Source organism: Spermophilus citellus (assembly GCF_964194105.1).
Source record: "Spermophilus citellus genome assembly, chromosome: 4".
In the NCBI taxonomy this organism is placed as follows: domain Eukaryota; kingdom Metazoa; phylum Chordata; class Mammalia; order Rodentia; family Sciuridae; genus Spermophilus; species Spermophilus citellus.
The window spans coordinates 147,196,439-147,218,749 of NC_138185.1; the positions used below are offsets into that span (position 1 = coordinate 147,196,439).

Genomic DNA, 22,311 nt, shown 5'->3' on the forward strand with positions numbered 1-22,311 from the left:
GACCAAGTGCCTCATCTTCTTTATTGAATGAATATCCAATAAATATTACTGTGCTAAACTTATGCAGAAGCATTCATAGAATAAGGGCTATTTTGCTTTTTTGATTTTCTTGTTGTCACCTGATAAAGGTGCTGAAAATCCCATTCATTTTTTGTAATTAATAATTTTATATCCTTATGTACAGGCATACACAATAAATTTATGGGAATATAATTCCAACATGAGCTTCATGCCAGTGCAAGAGAGCTGACATTTTCAAACAATAGGAACCCGGAACCTTAATACCTTCTCAGTCCTATATACATAAGTAATAAACTATGATACCATAATATGAGCACACATATTTTCCTCATTTTTCCCTTTACTTAGTCTTAATACCACTATCTTCCTCTTTTCCTTCCTCTTCCCCTAAATCTAACCTCTAACCTGATTTCTTTTTTTTTAAGAGAGAGAGAGAATTTATTTTTTTTAATATTTAGTTTTTAGTTTTCGGCGGACACAACATCTTTGTATGTGGTGCTGAGGATCAAACCCGGGCCGCACGCATGCCAGGCAAGTGCAGTACCACTTGAGCCGCATCCCCAGCTCCCTCTAACCTGATTTCTGAATCATAATTCTAATAAAGAACCAGTCTAGCTTCTCTTAGAAGTGACATCACTGTGATTTGAATCATTTTCTGAAAATAACTGGAGTCTAATCTGCAAACATGAGAGCGGAAAAATGGGTAAGATGCAGGGTACAGAGTCAGGAACATCAACAAATTGTGTGCTATATCAAAATGTTGCTGAAAATAGCAACAACTCTGTCCCTTGGAGTCCTTTAGGCCCCATTAGGGATGAAACTCTGCTAGATGATAGCTCAGTCTGCTTTGCCTGGCAAGAGAGAGACTGAGATATTTGCTGGCTTTTTTTTTTTTTTTTTTAGACAGATTCTCACTAAGTTGTCCAGGCTGACCTGGATCCTTCTGCCTCAGCCTCTTAAGTAGCTAGGATTACAGGCTACCTGCAAGTTGGTCAGTACATTTCGTATACACCACCATGCCTGACTACCACAGTTTTTTAAAGTTTTCCAAAGTATACGGAACTGAATTTTATCTATTATCCAAGGTCAAGCATGTGTATTTCTTATCTAGACCTAGGAGACAATTAAATGAAGGAAAAAGTACAATTTTGTTTGTTCTCTCCTTATTATAAAATCATACATGGTATTCATTTGAAATGTAGATGAAATAGGATAGTGTGGAGAAAAATATGAAAATCTCCTATAATCCAACAAGAGTTGAACTCAGTAATTGGATTTCCTTTATCTGGATTGGATTTATATTTTTAGATCCTTCATTCAAGAAATATTCAAGAGGTCATCATGTGCTTTAGAGGAAGGAGGTAAGGATTGGGGGGAAAAAATGTCCTAAGAGAGTTGGTTGGAGCAGCCAAAAAGGAGGTACTGGATATTGGGGAAAACTTTGTCCTTTAAGAAGTTTAAGATAGTATGAAAATATCTTCTCTCTGTGTCAAGGATTGTTAAGCAGAGAAGTGTTTGTACCGAGGAGGCTCAGCAACAAAAGAAGAGCAAGGAATATATTAGAGCGGCAGAGAAGCATCTACACTGGGAGCCCTGGAAAGATGGGTTGGATCAAAGAAGGGCATTCTGGGAGCAGGGGAAAGAATTGTTTGAATTGTATTGTTTAGTTTAAGATCAGGTTGTCACTTAGAGAAGCATTCAGTGCAGTTTTACATAGTATTAAATTTAATTTCATATTGTATTATTTTCCCATGTCACTAAATAGCCTTAAAAACATTTAAGGAATTTGTAACATTCCATTGTAAAAATGAGCCGTGATTTATTTTACTAACCCTCTATGATTGGTCCTTGTCATTTCCATTTTTTTAATTATAATTGCTATTGATGAAAATCTTTGTCAATCTTTGTTCGTGTCCGTGACTATTTCCTTAGGAGACTGACACTTGACAGTGTAATTATTGGGTCAAAGGATATACGTAGACAGTATTGACACATACTGCCAGTTTGCTCTTTCAAGCAATGTATTAAAGTGGCAATACCCTTACCTGTACTGGATATTATATATTTTTTATTTTTTCCATTTTAATAGGTAAAAAAAATCATGTTTTTGTTTTAACATGCATTTTTCTGATATTAATGTAGTGTGTTTTTTCATGTTTTCTTGTCTTTTCATATTCTCAATTTTAAACTACTTTTCCTACTAATTTATAAGTTTTTAATATACTAAGAATATCAATAAAAAAAAGAGGGAAAACAGGACCCAAGCCCACAAAGATCCAAGTCCTAGATCAAAGCATCACTCGCAGAGAGCACTGCAGCTCCAGCAAATCCCATCACAAGGATCTTCATATGTAGAAGATTACATTCCAAATTGTAGGGGAACCCTGAGGGGCTAGGCCCAGGACAATGATCCTGCTTGTTCATGTCAAAGAACTGCACTCTCTCCAAGTATATAAATTTTGTTACCAAAGAAATGAAATTTAAGGAGTTCTATAAGATGCCACAGATCCACACACTAGTCAATGCACTTGAAACTCAAACCTGTGCAGATGGTATTGCACTTTGTGTTACAATACTGCCTCCAGAAGGAACCCGTCAAAATACTTATATGTTCTCTCTGAGCAGAGAGCCCAGCAACAGCACCACTAAGTGCAGCTGCCATTCAGTGAGCCCCACAAAGTAACTCTTAATCTGGTGTAATCCTTGCAACAGTAAAAAGTAGGTATTATCATACACATGTACATATAAATAACCTGAGGTGCTGAGAGCTTAGAACAACTACCTTGGGCATAATTGCTTTTAAATGGCAGTGCTGCGATTGCTTCTCACATCTGTCTGAAATAGAACTGAGGCTTACATGGGTTTGGGTCCTATTTCTCCTCTTTAGAGTACCACCCTCATGTGTGAGGTCAACCAGAATACTTGAAAGAGTGCTAGGACTTGCACCTATGGGATCATTCTGAGTCTCCAAGGCCAGGAGCTTGTTCCAAGAGGATGACCTGGCAAGTAGATTGCTCCCTCTGGCTAGTATGGTATTTCTTTTACGGGATCATGTGAGAATGAGCCACCTGAATGGTGCTAACATAGTGATTTGGGGTGATGCAAATACGCCCTAGACACATGATGAATTTAGGACTCTGGGCCACCAATGGTCACTATTGACCTTTGGTCATATATCCTTTGTCTGTCTGAACTGGTTCTTTTCTTTTATGGTATACAAAACCACATTTGTGGATTTGAGCATAGATTATTTATAATCTTAACTAGATGTCAGTCTCTAGGATAGGCCTCATCATAACTGTATTAGATAAAGGTGAAAGATTTAGAAAAGTCTAGGGAAAGAAAAGAAAGTCTAGAACAGTGTTTTCAAACTGGAAACATTAGTTCTAGAAAAATGTTACTAATGATGGGAATGGGTAGATTATTTCATGGGAATAATTACAGAAATGTTAAATATGATCTCTATTATTAGTGATTCACAACACATATTAATATTAAAGATTACAAGATCTTGAGAAAAGAGATCCATTTATCTATATTTAATTGAGGATCTCCCAAATCACTTCAACGTCTCTGTTAACAGTCTTTGAAACACTGATTCACAGAAAAACTACCTTAGAAGATATAGTAATGTAGCCCCACCAAGACTAGACCTTGCCTGATGCCCAGTCTCCAATTCAGGCTAATTATATGAATATTGCTGGAAGAGGGCTTTTGGAATTGCATTTTTCATATTTTTAAAGCTTCCCGAGGTAATTCAAATAATCTTCAACATTGAGAAAAAATATTTAGAGTGTTCTGAACACAGTATCTGAGTGTGCAAATAGTAGGGGATTTATCTTTTGGCCCTGATTCTTCCCTCCCAGCCACTTTTAATGCATTCAGTGCTACATCACCTAAGAAACAGACTATAGGTAGGTTGGGGATATAGCTCAGTTAGTAGAGTGCTTGCCTCCTATGCACAAGGCCATGGGTTCAATCCCTAGCACTGAAAGAAAAGAAACAGTCTATAGGGGCTGGGATTGTGGCTCTGTAATAGAGTGTTCACACCATAAGAGAGAAAGAATTTTAAGGAGAAGACTAACAGCAAGAGATTGATTCTGAAAAAGCTTTATATTTCATATTTTTTATCCTAGTAAAAGTTCAAATCTTAAACATATATTATGGTTTAGATTGGCTGTGATTTTTAAAACTTTGAATAACATTGAGAAGTGTCTCCATCATCATCCAGACTGCCAGGACCAGTATTCATGAGGAACCAGAGCTCGGAGGTCTTCTTCTGCTTCTCCCCCCCCCCCCCCCCTCTCTCTCTCTCTCTCTCTCTCTCTCTCTCTCTCTCTCTCGTCTCCCCCCCCCATTTACCTATAATATCTAGTGCGTATGTTCTTAGCACAATAAATGCTTTTAACTGATGTACAAACAAAATCTAGGCCCTAAACTACTTAGAGTTGAATCTCATCCTTTTGAATCACTGTGAGAAAACAGAATGATGTTTCAAATTGGGAAGCAGCACGTGAAGAGAAGCACAGGAAGCCTCCATCTGAAATACGGATCAGCCATATATGAGTTGGGAGATTCTCATCAAGGTAAGTGGGGGCTGTGATTTGGATGTGGTTTGTCAGTAAAGTGTTCATGTGTTAGAGGCTTGGTCCTCGGTGTGGCTGTGTTGAGTGGTGGAATCCTTAAGGAGTAGGGCCTGGTAAAAGGTGGTTAAGTCATTGGGAGCCCTGCTCTTGGTAGGGATCAATTCTGGTCTGGTGGAGGGGTTAGTTCTTGCAAGAGTGGGTTGATATAAAAAGAGCAAGACTTGCCCCTTCCAAGTATCTAGCTTCCTGTCTTACCTGAGATCTCTCCCTCTTGCATATACTTCCTCCATGATGCTCTCTGCCACATGTGACCCAACTAAGGGGACCCTAATCATAGACCAAACTGATAGAGCCACTGATCAACTTCCAAAACTGGAAGTTAAATAAGCCTCTTTTCTTTATATGTAACTAGCTTCAGGTATTTTGTTATAGCAACAGAAAATGTTACTTTCTGAGCTATCACTTATCTTTAAAATGGAGCAAACATAATCTACCTCCTTATAGGAATAAAATAAAACCAAATATATGAAAGCATATAAAAAGAGTGCCTGAAATACAATAATAGATTCCTTCCTGCTTATCTTGGAAAGAAAAGAATTCATATGAAGCCCTTTGAATCATGGCTTAGGCTGCTCAGCTCTCTTCATTTTTGTGGTACTTGATTGGAGTTATAGAACTTCTTAATCCGATTAAGTGATTCTGTGCTTCCTTGAAATTATTATAACTTCTGAGAAAGTACCGGAGAATCGATAAGTAGAAAAGTATTGATCAATAAATGTGCTGATGAAGAATATAAAAGAATTTTATAACATAACTCCTTCCACAAAGATGCTTGTGGCATAACTAGGATCATATATGATAAACTCAAATTAATTAAGAGCTCATTAAATAGTAAATATGGGTTCACAATCCCTTAGCTGAAACTTGGGATCAATGCATATGGGAACTTAGAATTTTTTGAATTTTTAAAAACAGTATTATGTTTGTGCACATACATTCATAACATACTACTGAAACACCCATAGAAGGAAGAGTATATCTTAGGCAGTACTCATGATCAAACACATTGATATTTCCACATTGAAATGTGTCATGGTTGCATAGCATAAATAAAGATAATAAGTAGCCTCACTTGTCAATTTAGTCAGGTGCTACATCAAAAGGAGTTTTAAAGTCTCTTTGGAAAAAAAAACTTGATTTTTAGAGTTTTAGGAATTCAGGAACTGTGGATAAAGGTCCAGGGACTTGTCACAAGCATGTACACTGGAAGTGTAAAGAGGAGGTGAGATGTCCATCCACAAAGCCTTGTCACTGTGTTACCTCGGCCACAGAAGCTGTATTTTCCTGCTCAAGCCACTAGGAGCCGGTAGGGTATTTTGTAAATTGGTTTCTTGAGTTTATCTCCACAGTCAGAAAAAGCCTGATGGTTGCGATTCCTGCAAAGTGGAGACCAAAATGGGGAGATGGGAGTCCTCACTGAGCGGTGTGAGAGCCCTGAGAAAGCTGGGGACTCATAAAAGAATGTAGCTGTATTTGCAAGTGAGAGAAGACAGGCTTTAATCCCCGAATTATCCCTGTCTCTTACTAGTTCACTCTGCCTCTTTGGCTTCTGGTTAGAGTGAAGTCACCCGTGGAACCCTTTCTCATTCATTCCCAGTACTATAGCCCTGGGTTTACTTACCAAATTTCTAACTCCGACTGTACTCTTTTTTTCTTCTCTTCTTATTCCATTTCTCATTTGTCCCTTGTCTTACATAACCTTCTTTCTCTCCCCCATCAGGAAGAAGAGGAGTTTACGTTGGCTGTGTCCTCACCGCCTACCTCTCCTCTATCCACTCCTCAAATGTCAGGGCAGTTCACAAACGCAGACACACTTCCTGCCCAGCACTGTTTACAAGAGGCCATTGCTAAGAAGGATGAGTCAGAGGAATGGGAGAATCTTACCACATCCAAGTGGCTGTCTGCCTGCAAGAACTGGAAGAATTAAGGAAATAGGAAAACAGAGACTGTGGGAGTTGGGGGGACAGGTCAGAGTAATCGAACTTTTTCTTCTTTCCCATCTCCCGGGTATGTGTATTCCTGACACTTAGGTCTATTACCAGATATGAAGATGAAGCTGAGGAAAACTCCAACAGGAGGAGATCTCAAAACCGAACCACACAGTGAGTCCTTCTAGCCATTTCCTCAAACTTTCCCTGCCCCTGTGCATTCTAACTACACTTTAAAAAAAAAATTGAATTTAGAGGAAATAGGCTGAGGGCAGCCACTTGCATCCTCTGTTTATTCAACCCCGTAGCATCCCTGCCCTTCCCTGTTTGCTTTTGGTGGTTGTTGTTCTTTGTTTTTATTTCTTTTTATTTTTTATTTATTTTGTTTTTCCCCTTCTTAAATAAATTCAAACATCTGCTGAAATTATTCTTTCACCAACTTTCCTTGTTCTTTAGCACAAGAAATGGGCAAGGGTGGGCTGGGGTTGTGGCTCCAGAGGTAGAGCGCTCACTTAGCATGAGTGAGGCACTGGGTTCAATCCTCAGCACCACATAGAGTAAAATAAATTATGTCCACCTATAACTAAAATATAAATATTTAAAAAGAAAAAGAAAAGAAATGGACAAGGATGCTGAATGAGAATAAGACTCTTCCCACCTCATTCATCCCACATATAATGAGCATCTACTATGAACACTCTTCTACTTTTTATTCTTAACTTGGAAAGATGGTGCTCTCTTTTTCTCTCTGCTTCTCTCGTTTTCACCCTCCTGACCTACCTTCCCTCCAGCCCTTCTGCCTGACTCTATAGGACCTTCCTCTGCTTACCTGGTAAAGCAGAAGTGTCCAGTCTGGGCTGATGGAATCTCCAAAAAGATCCAGAGAAAGTGGAAGAGTCGAGAGAAAGAGAACAGTCCATGCCCCTGCACATGTTCTGTCTTGATGTGCACCACGGTACCACCTGTCTACCTGTAAGCCTAGGCTCTGTGTTTCCAGGCTCAGGGAAAGAAACATGGTCCATGTGGTTTTTTAGACACAGTCACAAACACAATCACTTTAATTGCATTCACAGTGCAAAAAAGTATAGGTGTGCAAACCTCAGAAGTCTCAAGTGATTGCTGTAGAGGTTCGAGGTGGGTCGAGGGAGGAACATAGGAAGCAGAGGCATTAAATAAACTCTGCCAGTCCACACTCAAAGGCAAACTCAGACCAGGGAACAGACTAATGACCAGGGCTACTGGAGGGGCAGGAGCAGTCCTTTATTTATCCCCTTCCACAGCAAAGATTGGAGAGGAGAAATAGAAAACCTGGAGAAACTGAGCATCATTAATCTCTTCAGCACCTCTAAGTCCAGGGACAAAATGCATGTTGGACGGCCCCTAAGGCAAAGAAGAATAGCATTTTTAGAAGATGTTGATAAAGAATAGTTCATCCTCTCCTCCTAGAAAATTCTCTGCAAGATTACCTAAGAGGAGGAGTGCAACTTGAGAAGTAGAAGTGGAAAAGGAAAAGAAAAAGAGTAAGGTAAAAGAGAAAGAAGAGGACAAGTTGCTTCACTGTATAGATGTTAAATGGAGGTTCATGCCATTACAGGTTATGACAATGACCCTTTCCAGAATGAAAGTCAGATAATTACAGTTAGGAGTGAGCTGGCCGGACTTGGACAACTTGCAGAATGTCAAATCGAAAGGACGGGGGCTTCTGTGACATTTTATCCCTTTGAGGTCACAGGGAACAACAGGACTGCTACAGACAGCTCTGACTGTGTTGACTTCCTCGTGGATGAATGTGTACTCAAATATGCAGCTGCGATTGTGCTCCTTCACCTTGTTTGCCATCATGCTATTGCATTCCCTGGCCTCCAAACTAAGCCTAAAATCTTCTTGGTTGCTCCGCAAGAAAGTCTTGTCTCTGAGCACCTTGTTTCCTCCCACCTCATCTTCACTGGAGAAGGTCTCTTCTGGCGAGTCAGGTTGCTCTGTTCCTTTGTTGCTAAGCACCAGGCTTTCTGTGACTTGTGTGCCTTTTCCCTCCTCAGTGGTCTCGACTTTGTCCTGTGAGTCACTGGACCAAAACTGGTTCAGTGGCTGATCAGTATCCTCCAGGACTGCTGCGGCCATGTGAAGCCCCAGCCCCAGGCCCAGCCCCAGGCCCAGCAGCAGCAGCAGCAGCATGAAAAAGATTTGTACCAGAGTCAGCTTCATTTTGCCTGGACAGGTGGAGGGAAATGGAAGGACATGATGTTGAGATGAAAACTGGCACCAGTGGAGACTGTGGCCTCTCTAAATCCTACAGCATAGGCTTTGGGGTCTCCCCTTTCTTCTCCACATGACTCCATCTCCCAAAGCAGTGATCCTTTGTCTTTCTCTTTCCATTTCTCAGTCCATCCCTCACCATACTCCCTGTTAGTGTATAATTGGGAAGACAACCAGGAAAAGCTGTTCTGAAACTGGCTCACAGATGAGGAATCAGTGAGGAAAGCTGGCACCAATGATTTTTAAATAACTAAATTCTTAATCAAGTAATTAACTTGAATTTTGCCCATTACTAGTTATTTCCTCCCAAAAAAGATAGAAAGATTCTTGAGTGGTGGCACACGCCAGTAATCCCAAGTAAACCCTTGGGAAGCTGAGGCAAGAGAATCGAAAGTTTGAGGCCAGCCTCAGTAACTGAGTGAGGCCCTAAGCATCTTAGCAAGACCTTGTCTCAAAATAAAAAAGAAATAAAAAGAGTTGGGGGTATGGCTCAGGGGTGAAGTGCTCAAGTTCTACCCCAGGTATCAAAAAAAAAGATTAAAATGAATAGAAAAAGTACTGTAGTCTATTCAACTGAAACTAAGGATTAAGATGTCCAGTCTCAATCTTCCATTCTTACTAAAGTTACATCTTGTCATACCAGATTCCTTCTTCTGTGAAAGATCGCCTACTACCTAGGTATTCCTGCTGATTTGTACTTTCAGGGAAGAAATGGAATAAGAATGAAAACAAAGAAAACTGAACAATTGATCTGCTGGGGCTTTCTTAACTAATGAAGATCTTAATGAGAGCTGAGGCAAGGAAGTATATCTTTGTCTTGCTAGGTGAGTATCACATCCTATCAAAGAGAGACCTTCTCTACAAGAAAAAATGAAATAAAATGCTATGAAGAACATTATTGAGACAGTTGATAAAATTAGAATATAGTTTGTGGAGAAGCTGATGATGTTATTATGTCAGTGTTTTATACAATAAACTTTAAAAGTAAATTCAGATTATTTAAGAGAATATCCATGCTGTTAGTAAATACACACTGAAATATTAACATGTGCATGTGTTAAGTGCATGCTTATAGGGAAAAAAGAAAATGATAAAATAAACTTGAGAAAAATAATTTTAAATAATTTTTCTGAATAAAGAGCAATGAGAAGTCCCTTGTTTTATTATTGCAACTTTTTTATAGAGATAAAAATGTTTTCAAAGATTTTTTAATTAAAAAAAATAGAACTTCTCAGGTCGTTCCCTGAGAAGGGTACCCAATACCATGACTTACCTACACTCCTAAGTAGCTTCAGAGGTTCTTGTATCTTCCAGTTCCCCAAATTCTTCCCTTCCAGGGTTTTCTTCTTGGTAACCAGCAGATGCTAGTCTGCATAAAAATGACTGACCCTATGGTTCCTATGATCTTAAACACAGAATGACTTCCTAAGCCACTCCTCTTACCTCTCCCCCAATCAACACTGAACAATTACACTCAAGCAATTTGGCTTTCTACTCCCACAAATACTTTGAAGTAAGACTATTTGGACAATAATTCAGTTCCAGACTTCCAGGACAGGAAATGTCTCCAACCTGAAAAATTACAGACAGTTTTACTTTATCAATCCATCATTCCACTCCTGAGATATACCCATTCATCTGTGGTTTATAGCAGTCTGGTCTTGTGCATGAATTTTGAAACTAGTTGTCTTTTAAATTATGTTCTCCCCCCACTGTATTTCCTTAAACCCTTCCCTATCATTTCTGAAATGTCAAGATCTTTGTCCTTTATTTGGGTTAACTGTCCAACATAGTTATTTTATTTTTCACATTTTACATGGTGTCATGACTTGATTTGAAGATCTAGACTATTTGAGTCAATTGTAAACGTTCACATACTTTTCTTTGCCTATGCCTTTACCCAGCCCTCCACTCCACTCCTCTTTCCATCCTCCAACCAATAGCCACATGCCCATAACAACACCTAGATTTTACAAAGCTAATTATTTAGCCCTAGATAAGAGATACTCCAAAGCACCACTATCATTATCAATCCCTACAGGCTGGGTTTGAATAAAACCAGGAAGGTTATGCTGTGGTTGCTAAGATTCTCTTCTTTAGCAAATGTTGACATCATGATATAATATTGTTAAATGCATGCTGGAGATTAATAAAGCACTATAAAAAACCTCTCTAGGCATAAATAAGCCCTCTTGGGAGGATGTTTTCTGTAGTCACTCAGACAGGAGCTTTCAAATGGTAGTTTGAAAAACATTCGTGTAATCCACATGACCTATTCAGCTGACTTTCTGCAGTGCCAATGTTTATAATTTAGAACAAGTAAGCAATCTTTATTTTAAAAATATTTTTTAATTGTAGCTGGACATAATGCCTTTATTTATTGTTATGTGGTGCTGAGGATCTAATTTGGTGACTCATATGTGCTAGGCAAGCACTCTACCACTGAGCCACAACCATAGCAATCTTGACTACCTGCTTGAGTGAGGAATTCGTGGCATTTCACCATCACAGTTTGCTTGTGCTGTTCCTCTTTTGTGTTCATTCTGCTCATTCACTCTGGAGAGTTCTCTTTGCAACAGAAGGGGAAATGGAGAATCCTCTGCTGAGCCCAGCAGCAATCTGGGCTTCACTTCCTTCTTTATTACTGGAGTGTTCTGGTTACTTCTAGAGATCATTGGAAACCAACCTTTAATTGAATATGAAGAAAGGAATTATTCTTGGTGGTTTTTTTTTTCTAGGCAACGGCTTTCTCATCTTCTAAATTTGGATAGTAGTGGCACTTACGTCATAGGGCTATTGTAAATATTACATAAGATGCTGCAGGCTAAATGTGTTAGCTATTGTTGTTGTTCTTGCTATTTCACAGCAATTACCAACATATAATTGCCCACACAATCAATACCATTTTCCTGTTTAGAAATAGCTAAGGACTAAGGAACAATAGCTACAGACTAAGAACCAACACCACACTAAAGATTGCTACCAATACTGCTCACTGCGTCTCCTACAAGAGTCTGTTAATATCCTAGACTATCAGAGAAGGAAGTAAGACTCATATAGACTGTTTTACAAATAAACTAGCTTAAAGAGGTTGATGTCTCAGATGAGTAATGGCAGTTCTGATGACAAAATTCTTGGCTTCTAGTTAGGTAAAAATATATGGAAGGAAGGAGGGAAGGAAGGAAGGAAGGAAGGAAGGAAGGAAGGAAGGAAGGAAGGAAGGAAGGAAGGAAGGAAGGGAGGGAGGAAGGGAGGAAGGGCAGACATCCTGATTAGTTGTTGGGTTGCTCCTGCCCAATAATTGACCAGCTGTAAGAATCTACCTTGGCCTTAGACTAGAGGTCCTATAACTATGAGAAGTCTCTTAGCATAGGAGACATGGAAACAGGAAAAGGAGGAAATGCTGAATATCCTTTTTTTTTAAGATGTTGATGGACATTTATTTTCACTTATTTACATGTGGTGCTGAGAATTGAACCCAGTGCCTCACACATGCTAGGCAAGCATTCCACCACTGAACCAAAACCCCAGCCACCTGAACAATGTTTTTATAAGGATTCTAAGTCTGGTGCAGGTCTCAAATAAGCTGTTATCTTCCTTTCCAGGGTTTTTGTCATTCACATGCCCACTAGATACACAAAAGTCCAGGAAGAAGGGGCTTTTTTTTTTTTTAAGAGACTGGCACGTTACCTGGGATGATCCAACATCTAAACACTGTCCTTCATCAGATTCCTAGAGTGCTCAATTGTGTGCAGAGCATAATGTCACTTTCCCTAACCCACCACACAAAGGGACCTGGCCTATTGAAGATATTCAGCAGATGTCCTGGTAGTAAGTGCTTGTAAGATTATGTAGTAGAATTCTTCTTATAGAAACAGTTCTGCTGGTTATGCCCTACTCAGGGGTGACCAGCAAAGAGGAAGTAAGAGACTGAAACCTCACCAGTACTCTGCTAAGCAAACTAGGCAAACTGGCACAGAGTTGACTTCACCCAGCAGAAGAGAATTTTCTTCTCATTCATACAAAGGTGCTATTTCTGGGGACCTAATAGATGACTTTACATTTGAATACATTGTACATAAGTGATCTCACATGGCTCTCACAACTTCTCTACCAGGTAAGAAGACATCCCATTTTATAGTAAAATTGAGGCCTCAAGATGTTTAGTGACTTGCCCAAGGTCCCCTAGGTGGTAGGTGGCAGGGACAAGAATAGACCCCTGATTTGCTGACTCCTATCCATTGTTCCTTCTCTTATATCATCTGTGTAGTTAACTGTTTTCAGTTGCAGTCATTTCCTCATGGAACAACTGGTTTCCATTGATGCCAAAAGCAATCTTGAATATATAAGGTGGAATTTTCAGTTATTAAGAATCATAACAATCCAGGTGTGGTGGTGCATGCCTACCTATAATCCCAGCAGTTTGGGAGGTTGAGGCAGCAGGATCATGAGTTCAAAGAAAGCCTTAGCAGTTTAGCGAGGTCCTAAGCAACTCAGCAAGACCCCTGTCTCTAAATAAAACAAAAAAGGGCTGTGGTTGTGGCTCAGTGTTTAAGCACCGCTGGGTGGTTCAATCTCCCATACCAAAAAAAAAAAAAAGAATAATAACAGGTGCATAACAGTCCCAGTAGCTTGGGAGACTGAGGCAGGAGGATTGCAAGTTCAAAGCCAGCCTCAGTTAGCAAGGCCCTGTCTCAAAATAAAAAGGCTAGGGATGTTGCTCAGTGATCAAGAACCCCTGGGTTCAATCTTGAGTACCAAAAATCAATCAATCAATCATTACAATTCACATTTGTAAAATAAATTCACATAAACCTGCTCCCGTTCCATAGAACCCAAGTCTTCTACCCTCTGCCAATGCTTTCATCCTTCTAATCTTTTTTTTTATTCTCCCCTCTAATCATTGCAGCTCCTCTGTGCTGGGTTTTTACCTGTTCAGGCCTTGCATAGCCCTGGTCCATCTAATGGACTACTCTCTACAGATATTATTGCATCGTGTCTTATTTTTTCTACATGAGTAAATTTGGCAATTTCTATAGTGTTGGAGGAGTTGTGCTTAATAATATATGAATAATAAAATAGACCACAACCAGCCACTCTAGTGTGACAGGAACTTCCAGAACCAATAAAGCCTACAAAGAAATTCCCAGAGATTTCATCTGATAATGCAGGAGAGAAAGGAGAAAGCTATGAGCCTATTCATCAAAACTATGATCCCCTGTTGCCAAGAAGTTTTCTGCTTCTCAAGGTGTAGACTTGGAAAGATGCCACCTTACTGACATTCTGGGTGAATCCTCTGTAAAAGTCATGTTCATCTATTTTAATAATATTTTAATTACTTAATAGAGTGAAGTAATATTTGCTGTCTTTTTTACAATATGCTTAATTATCTTTAGAGATATTTTTGTCTAAAAATATCTTTTGAAATGGCTTATTTAATTTTGTATGCCAAAGAAAGAAATTTCTTTAAAAGTTGCATTATTTATTTATTTATTTATTTTGGTACTGGGGATTGAACCCAGAGGTTCTTAGTCACTGAGCAACATTCCCAGCACTTTTCATGCTTTTGTTTTGAGACAGGGTCTTACTAAGTTACCTAGGGTTTCTGTAAGTTTCTAAGGCTGGCTTTGAACTTGCAGTCCTTCTGCCTCAGCTTCCTGAGCTGCTGGGATTACAGATGTGAGCCTTGCCACCTGGCAAAAGTTGCATTGTTTTATTATGAACTTCTCATAACCTTTCACATTTGAAAATTATCAGAAATAAGTTAACCACAGTCATTTTAAGGCTCCATCACCTACAGGTAGTTTTTGGGTTTCTCTAAGTTTCTATGAAAGTGTTGCTATGAACTACAGGCCAGAATTTTTGTCTTTTATAAAGAAGGACAATCTCAGAGCCTCAGAGTAAAGAACACCCCTAGATACTTCAGACTATTGACTCTTTAAGGCACACACTTGGATATAGTCTCAAAGTTAACACCTCTTAGACAACTTTTGGAATAAGATTTCTAGAACTTTTTAGTCAAAAAGCAGATAGTTCCATGAGGCTGTTAACTCAAGTTCCACCATATAAAAATTAATTATATAAAACTGGACAAGTGTGAATTTGACACATTTGAAGCAGTTATTTGGGAAGCTTTGGCCTGTGTCATCTCAGATGGAGAATCCAGTTCTTGAGAGGCCCTATGTAACCAATTTGTTATTAGTACCTAAGTGCTAGGTACTAATATTTGTTTTTGTTTTTTTAAATGTATTTTTAAATAAAGATAGTTCTGTATTACCCTTCAAAAAAACTGAATGAAATGATAAACAAAATTTGTAGTTATTTGATTAGAATATTGTTTTAGCTGGGGGTTGGTGTATTGGCACACATGTGTTAATCCCAACTGCTCAAAGGCTGAGGCAGAGGATCTCAAGCTTAAGGCCAACATCAGCAATTTAGTAAGGCCCTAAGCAACTTAGCAAGACCCTGTCTCAAGATAAAAAATAAAAAGGGCTTGGAATTGTAACTCAGTGGTAAAGGTAAAGCACCCAAGGTTCAATTCCCAATAGTTCCATCTGACACTACTTACAAAAGCTTATAGGAAGAAATTCATTTTGTGACCTTGTCAATATTACATGGCTTTAGATTAACAAAGCACACAGAAGGAGTTCTACATGGAAAGTTAACACTCCTGATCACCTATGGAAATAATTGGGCCAAATTTTCAGTGTTACCCTTTTACCCCACCCCTCCATCTCTCCCAGTGAACTTAGTTTCTTATCCTGTTTTTCTTCTTGTCCTCAGTGTCAAACACAGTGTCTACAATAAAGAGGAAAGTCAACGGTATTCATTAGGACAAAAGAATATCAGGTTATGAATTAGCACTTGCCCATGATTCTAACCATGAGCTAGCAACCAAGGGAGGGAGCTGAAATCACCAAGCCAAATTTCCTCTGCTCAGCCTTCAGCTTTAACACTAGGGAGGCAGAGGATTCATTAAAAATAAATTCCCACCTAGCTTTAAAATATTCCAGTAATAAATTATAAAATTAATAAAGTAAGGAGAGAAGAAACAAGATGGGCAAAATACTGATTATTGTTGAAATTGCATGTGATGGGAACTTGAGGTTTAATTATACTATTTTCTCTAGTTCTGCATGATTGAAAGTTCCTGCAATTACACACATACACACACACACACACACACACACACACACACACATAAAGGTAGACTTTGAAGGGGAAGAAAATTATAAAAAGGAAGTCTGCAGCATCAAGGAGGAGATTCGAAAAATTCTTAGAGGTAAATGAGAACACTGATACAACATATCAAAATCTCTGGGATTCTATGAAGGAAATACTAAGAGGAAAGTTCATTACATGGAGTTCATCCCTTAAAAGAAGAAAAAGTCAATAAATAAATGACCTAATATTACATCTCAAAGCCATAGAAAAAGAAAAAAAAACAACCCCCAAAATTAGTAGAAGACAGGAAATAATTAAAATCAGAGCTGAAATCAATAAAATTGAAACAAAAGAAACAATTGAGAAAATGGACAAAACAAAAAATTGGTTCTTTGAAAAAATAAATAAAATTGACAAACCCTCAGCCATGGTAACAAAGAGAAGGAGAGAGAAAATTCAAATTACTAACATATGTGATGAAAAAGGAAGTATCACAACAGACACTTCAGATATATAGAAGATAATTAGAAACTATTTTGAAAACTTGTACTCCAATAAAATATATTGAAGGCATTGAAAAGTTTCTAGAGTCATAAGATTTGCCCAAATTGAATCAGGATGATATACACAATTTAAACAGATTAATTTCAAACGATGAAATAGAAGGTGTCACCAGAAGCCTACCAACAAAGAAAAGCCCAGAACCGTAAATACACAACTGAGTTCTACAAGATCTTTAAAGAAGAACTAATACCAATACTCCTTAAATTATTTCATGAAATAGAAAAAGAGGGAGCAGGCTGGGGATGTGGCTCAAGCGGTAGCGCTCTCGCCTGGCATGCGTGCTGCCTGGGTTCGATCCTCAGCACCACATACAAACAAAGATGTTGTGTCTGCCAATAACTAAAAAATAAATATTAAAAAATTCTCTCTCTCTCTCTCTCTCTCTCTCTCTCTCTCTCTCTCTCTCTCTTTCTCCTCTCTCCTCTCTCTCTCTTAAAAAAAAAAAAAAAAGAAAGAAAGAAAAAGAGAGAGCACTTCTAAACTTATTCTATGAGGCCAGTATCACCCTGATTCCAAAACTAGGCAAAGACACATCAAAGAAAGAAAACTTCAGACCAATATCTCTAATGAATATAGATGCAAAAATTCTCAATAAAATTATGGCAAACTGAATACAAAAACATATCAAAAAGATAGTGCACCACAATCAAGTGGGGTTCATCCCAGAGATGCAAGGTTGTTTCAACATATGGAAATCAAATAAATAGTTCATCAAATCGATAGTCTCAAAGATAATAATTATATGATCATTTCTTTTTTTTTTTTTAAATATTTTTAGTTGTAGATGAACACAAAACCTTTATTTTGTTTAGTTTTTCTAATGTGGTGCTGGGAATCAAACCCAGTGCCTCATGCATGACAGGCAAGTGCTCTACCACTGAGCCACAGTCCCAGCCCAATATATGATCATTTCAATAGATGCAGAAAAAGCATTTGTCAAAATACAGCACCGCTTCATGTTTAAAACACTAGAAAAACTAGAGACAATAGGAACACAACTCAACATCATAAAAGCTATCTGTGCTAAGCCCCCAAGCCAACATCATTTTAAATGGAGAAAAATTGAAAGCATTCCCTCTAAAAACTTGAACAAGACAGGGATGCCCTCTTTCACCACTTCTATTTAACATAGTTCTTGAAACACTGGCCAGAGCAATTAGACAGACGAAAGAAATTAAAGGGATATGGATAGGAAAAGAAGAATTCATATTAGCACTATTTGCCAATGATATGATTCTACACCTAGAAGAGCCAAAAAATTCCACCAGAAAACTTCTAGAAATATAAATGAATTCAGCAAAGTAGCAGGATATAAAATCAACACCCATAAGTCAAAGGCATTTCTGTACATCAGTGACAAATCCTCTGAAAGGGAAACGAGGAAAACTACACCATTTACAATAGCCTCAAAAAAAAAAAAAAACTTGGGAATCAGCTTAATGAAAGAGGTAAAAGACCTCTACAATGAAAACTACAGAATGCTAAAGAAATTAAAGAAGACCTTATAAGATGGAAAGATCTACCTTGTTCTTGGATAGGCAGAATTAATATTGCCAAAATTACCATACTACCAAAAGCACTACACAGATTCAATGCAATCCCAATCAAAATCTCAATGTCATTCCTCATAGAAATAGAAAAGTTAATCATGAAATTCATCTGGAAAAATAAGAGACTAAGAATAGCCAAAGTAGTCCTTAGCAAGAAGAGTGATACTGGTGGCATCACTATTCCAGACCTTAAACTATACTACAGAGCAATAGTAATAAAAACAGCATGGTATTTGCACTAAAATGACATATAGACCAATGGTACAGAATAGAGGACACAGAGACAAACTCACATAATTACAGTTATCTCATATTAGACAAAGATGCCAAAAACATACATTGAAGAAAACATAGCCTCTTCAACAAATGTTGCTGGGAAAACTGTAAATCCACATGTAACAAAATGAAATTAAACCCCTGTCTATCATCATGCATAAAACTCAACTCAAAGTAGATCAAGGACCTAGGAATTAAACCAGAGACCTTGTGCCTAATGGAAGAAAAAGTAGGCCCAAATCTCCATCATGTCAGATTAGGCTCCAATTTCCTTAATAAGACTCATATAGCACAAGAATTAAAACCAAGATTCAATAAATGGGATGGATTCAAATTAAAAAACTTCTTCTTGGCAAAAGAAATAATCAATGAGGTGAATAGAGAGCCTACAGAATGGGAGTAAATCTCTACCACAAGCACATCAGATAGAGCACTAAACTGTAGGATATACAAAGAACTAAAAAAGCTTAACACCAAAAAAAAAAAAAAAACAAATAACCCAATCAATAAATGGTCCAAGGAACTGAACAGACACTTCTCAGAAGAGGATGTACAATCAATCAACAAATATATGAAAAAATGTTCATCATCTCTAGCAATTAGAGAAATGTAAATGAAAACTACTCTAAGATTTCATCTCATTCCAGTTAGAATGTTAGCTATTATGAAGCCAAACAACAGTAAGTGTTGACAAGGATGTGAGGAAAAGTCACACTCATACATTGCTGGTGGGACTGAAAATTAGTGCAGCCAATATGGAAAGCAGTATGGAGATTCCTTGGAAATCTGGGAATGGAGCCACCATTTGACCCAGCTATCCCTCTCCTCAGACTATACCAAAGGGCTTAAAAACAGCATACTACAGGGACACAGCCATATCAATGTTTATAGCAGCATAATTCACAATAGCTAAACTGTGGAACCAACTTAGATGCCCTTAAGTTGATGAATGAATAATGAAAATGTGATATATATACACAATGGAATATAACTCAGCATTAAAAGAGAATAAAATCATGGCATTTGCCGATAAATGGATGGAGTTGGAGAAGATAATGCTAAGTGAAGTTAGCCAATCCCAATAAACCAAATGCCAAATGTTTTCTCTGATATAAGGATGCTGATTCATAATGGGATTGTGGGGGGTGAGCATGGGTGGATTAGACAAACTCTAGATAGAGCAATGGGGAGGGAGAGGAAGGAAGAGGGCCTGGGGTTAGGAAAGATGGTGGAATGAGATGGACATCATTACCCTAAGTACATATATGAAGATATGAATGGTGTGACTCTCCTTTTGCACAACCAGAGATGTGAAAAAATGTGCTCTATCAGTGTAATGTGAATTGTAATACATTCTGCTGCTGTACATAACAAATTAGATTTTAAAAAGTGTTCAAAAACAAAAACACATGTGGGAGAAAAACATAATTATAATAAAAAGGAAGTCTGGGAGTTTTGAGAGGAAGGAAGGAATGGTTTGGTGAGTTCAGCAGTTTGTTTTGTTTTGGTTTGGTTTTTGGCAGCCAGTAATTCAAACCACTCCCTGTCCTGCCTTTGATTTATTTTTCTGTTCTGGGAGTAAATCTGCAAAACACTGAGATTTCAAGGAAGAAAGAGCCAAGGGAGTGTCCAAGGGACATTGTTTCACTCAGACTGTTGAGAAGTCAGCCCCATACCATGATGGGCCTTTTAGCTGGGCTCCCCTAGATCTGAGACAACTGAGCCAAATATTGCAATGAGTAGATGGAATGGAATGGAATGGAATGCTCTCAGAGCTGAAGTAGAGACGGGGAGTGTGTGTGTGGGGGGGGGGGGGGGTCAGCACTGGAGTCCAGGGAGAGACACCAGGACAGCGGGAAGCACTGGGCCCTCAAGTTCTCTATTTGTCATCCTTTACTCACAACAGCGAGTTGCAATCAGGAATAAATGAAGTCAGCCTGGCTCTGGGAGGCAGGAAGGAGGAGGGAGAATGGATAATACTCATTTGCATTGGACTACAAATGTTTCCTCAAACCACCCTCCCATCTCCACAGTTGCACACAGGGCCAACCTCACTGTAAACACAAGATAAAAATCACCTGATGACAGAATATTCTTGAAGTTTCTTCCCATCACACTCCAAGTTTCTTTCCACACACACTGTTTAAGATTTGACCATCTGAGTTACATTCCTGTAAAATTCATCTTTTTACCCCATTTTGTTATTTAACGAAATTACTTCTGAAAGGGCTGACATACTTAATTGCAGTTGCAGTCAATATCACTTTAGTATGATTTCATATAAAAAGTCATTACTCCTGGGAGATGAAAAAAAGAAAAAAAACTAGCACTTATAAAATGCCTACTGTTAGGGTTAGTAAAAAATTGGGTTAAACACTTTATTCACATTATCTCATCCAGTCCTGATGCTATGAGGTATTGGATGTTACATCCTCATTTTATAAATGTGCAAAGAGAGCATTAGGAATCTTAAGAAAAATACTCAAGATCATCCTGCTGGTAAATGATGGAGTCAGCATTTAAACTCAGATGGGTCTGACTCAAATCTATGTTTTTGGAAGTCTGATGTAGACAGGAAAAAAAGTATGGAGATATAAATGTAGACTGTCAGGGGAATCCCACAGTAAGGAATGCTGGACACATTGGAAGAGCATGATAGTAGTAAAGAATAGGAGTAAGAAGGAAAAGAACACTGATAAAGAAATATATGAGTGCTGAGAATATAGTTCAGTGGTGAAGTACTTGCCTAGCATGCACAAGGTCTGAGGCTCAGTCCCTTGGGAGGGAGGGAGGTAGATATAGAGGGAAGGAGGGACAGAGGGAGGGAGGGATGGAGGGAGAAGAAAGAAAGGTGGTCAATAGGTCATAGAACCACGATGCTTTTAGAATAACCACAAAATGCTGAAACAGTGAACTAATTTCACAGAGAAAGGACCAAACTTCCATACAATTGTCACTATGTGATATTTCCACTTGAGATAGTAGCCAAACAAGTTTTAGTGGAAACATTTAATCCAATTGGCAAAAAGCCTCTGAAGTCAAAAGAAGATATACCAGCTAAACTGGTAGCTCCTAATCTTTTAACAACCAAGGACCCTTTTTAGTTCTCTCAGCCCCCAAGGGTCCCTACAACCTACATTCTTCAGGTTTCAACTATTTCTCCTACTTAGACTGAGAGGAGATAACAAAGGCATCCAAGAAAGGCCAGATGGCCACTCACAAAGGATCTCAAGAGGTGGAGGTTCCCCAGGCCACCCTGGCTCCTATCCTCAGCTCACACGTCCAGACTTGACTTTGCTTCTGCATCAGACAAAACAGTACAACGGCTTTCAGTTTCATGAGATCGTCTCACATTGACGAATTCTAAAATAAGACTACAAACAAGAAAAATATGTGCAGTGAAAAATAAACCTGCCCCACAAATTCTCTCTCTGACTCAAGTGGGAGACAAAACTATGAAGAGCTGTTTACTTGTGGAGCAGGAGAGATGAGTACTGTGGTTCATTCATGCCAGGATGAAGTTGGGGAAACATTTCTGACTTGGAATTAAGAACTGAGTCATTGTGGCGGGGCATGGCAGTCCAAACCTGTAATCCCAGTGACTCAGGAGGCTGAAGCTGGAGGATTGCAAGTTCCAAACCAGCCTTGGAAACTTAGTGAGACTCTCTCAAGAGACCTGGGAGCATAGCTCAGTGGTAAAGCATCCTGGGTTCAATATTCAGTACAAAAAAAAAAAAACAATGATAATGAGAGAGAGAGAGAGAGAGAGAGAGAGAGAGAGAGAGAGAGAGAGAGAGAGAGAGAGAACTGAGCCGTTGTCATAATCCTGAGCAGTACTGGCTTAATAGGAAATAATTCCCAAAATTTAGACTTTCCCTTTCTAAATGAGGCAGATACAGTTTAATC

At 38.6% G+C, this 22,311-nt stretch overlaps 1 protein-coding gene and 1 long non-coding RNA gene across 2 annotated transcripts; both read right to left on the reverse strand.

Moving 5' to 3' along the window:
• Window positions 1-7,692: 7,692 nt before the first annotated feature.
• On the reverse strand, window positions 7,693-10,199 carry RNASE10 (ribonuclease A family member 10 (inactive)). Its single transcript, XM_081291966.1, has 2 exons — window positions 10,125-10,199; window positions 7,693-8,805 (listed from the first exon to the last, which is right to left on the reverse strand). The coding sequence occupies exon 2, from the start codon at window positions 8,798-8,800 to the stop codon at window positions 8,150-8,152; it is 651 nt and encodes a 216-aa protein (XP_081148092.1). The 5' UTR covers window positions 8,801-8,805; window positions 10,125-10,199; the 3' UTR covers window positions 7,693-8,149.
• A 2-nt stretch (window positions 10,200-10,201) lies between these two features.
• Window positions 10,202-21,738, reverse strand: LOC308647650. Its single transcript, XR_014021676.1, has 3 exons — window positions 21,626-21,738; window positions 11,324-11,537; window positions 10,202-10,423 (listed from the first exon to the last, which is right to left on the reverse strand). It is a non-coding gene; the product is annotated as an uncharacterized lncRNA (long non-coding RNA).
• Window positions 21,739-22,311: the final 573 nt, after the last annotated feature.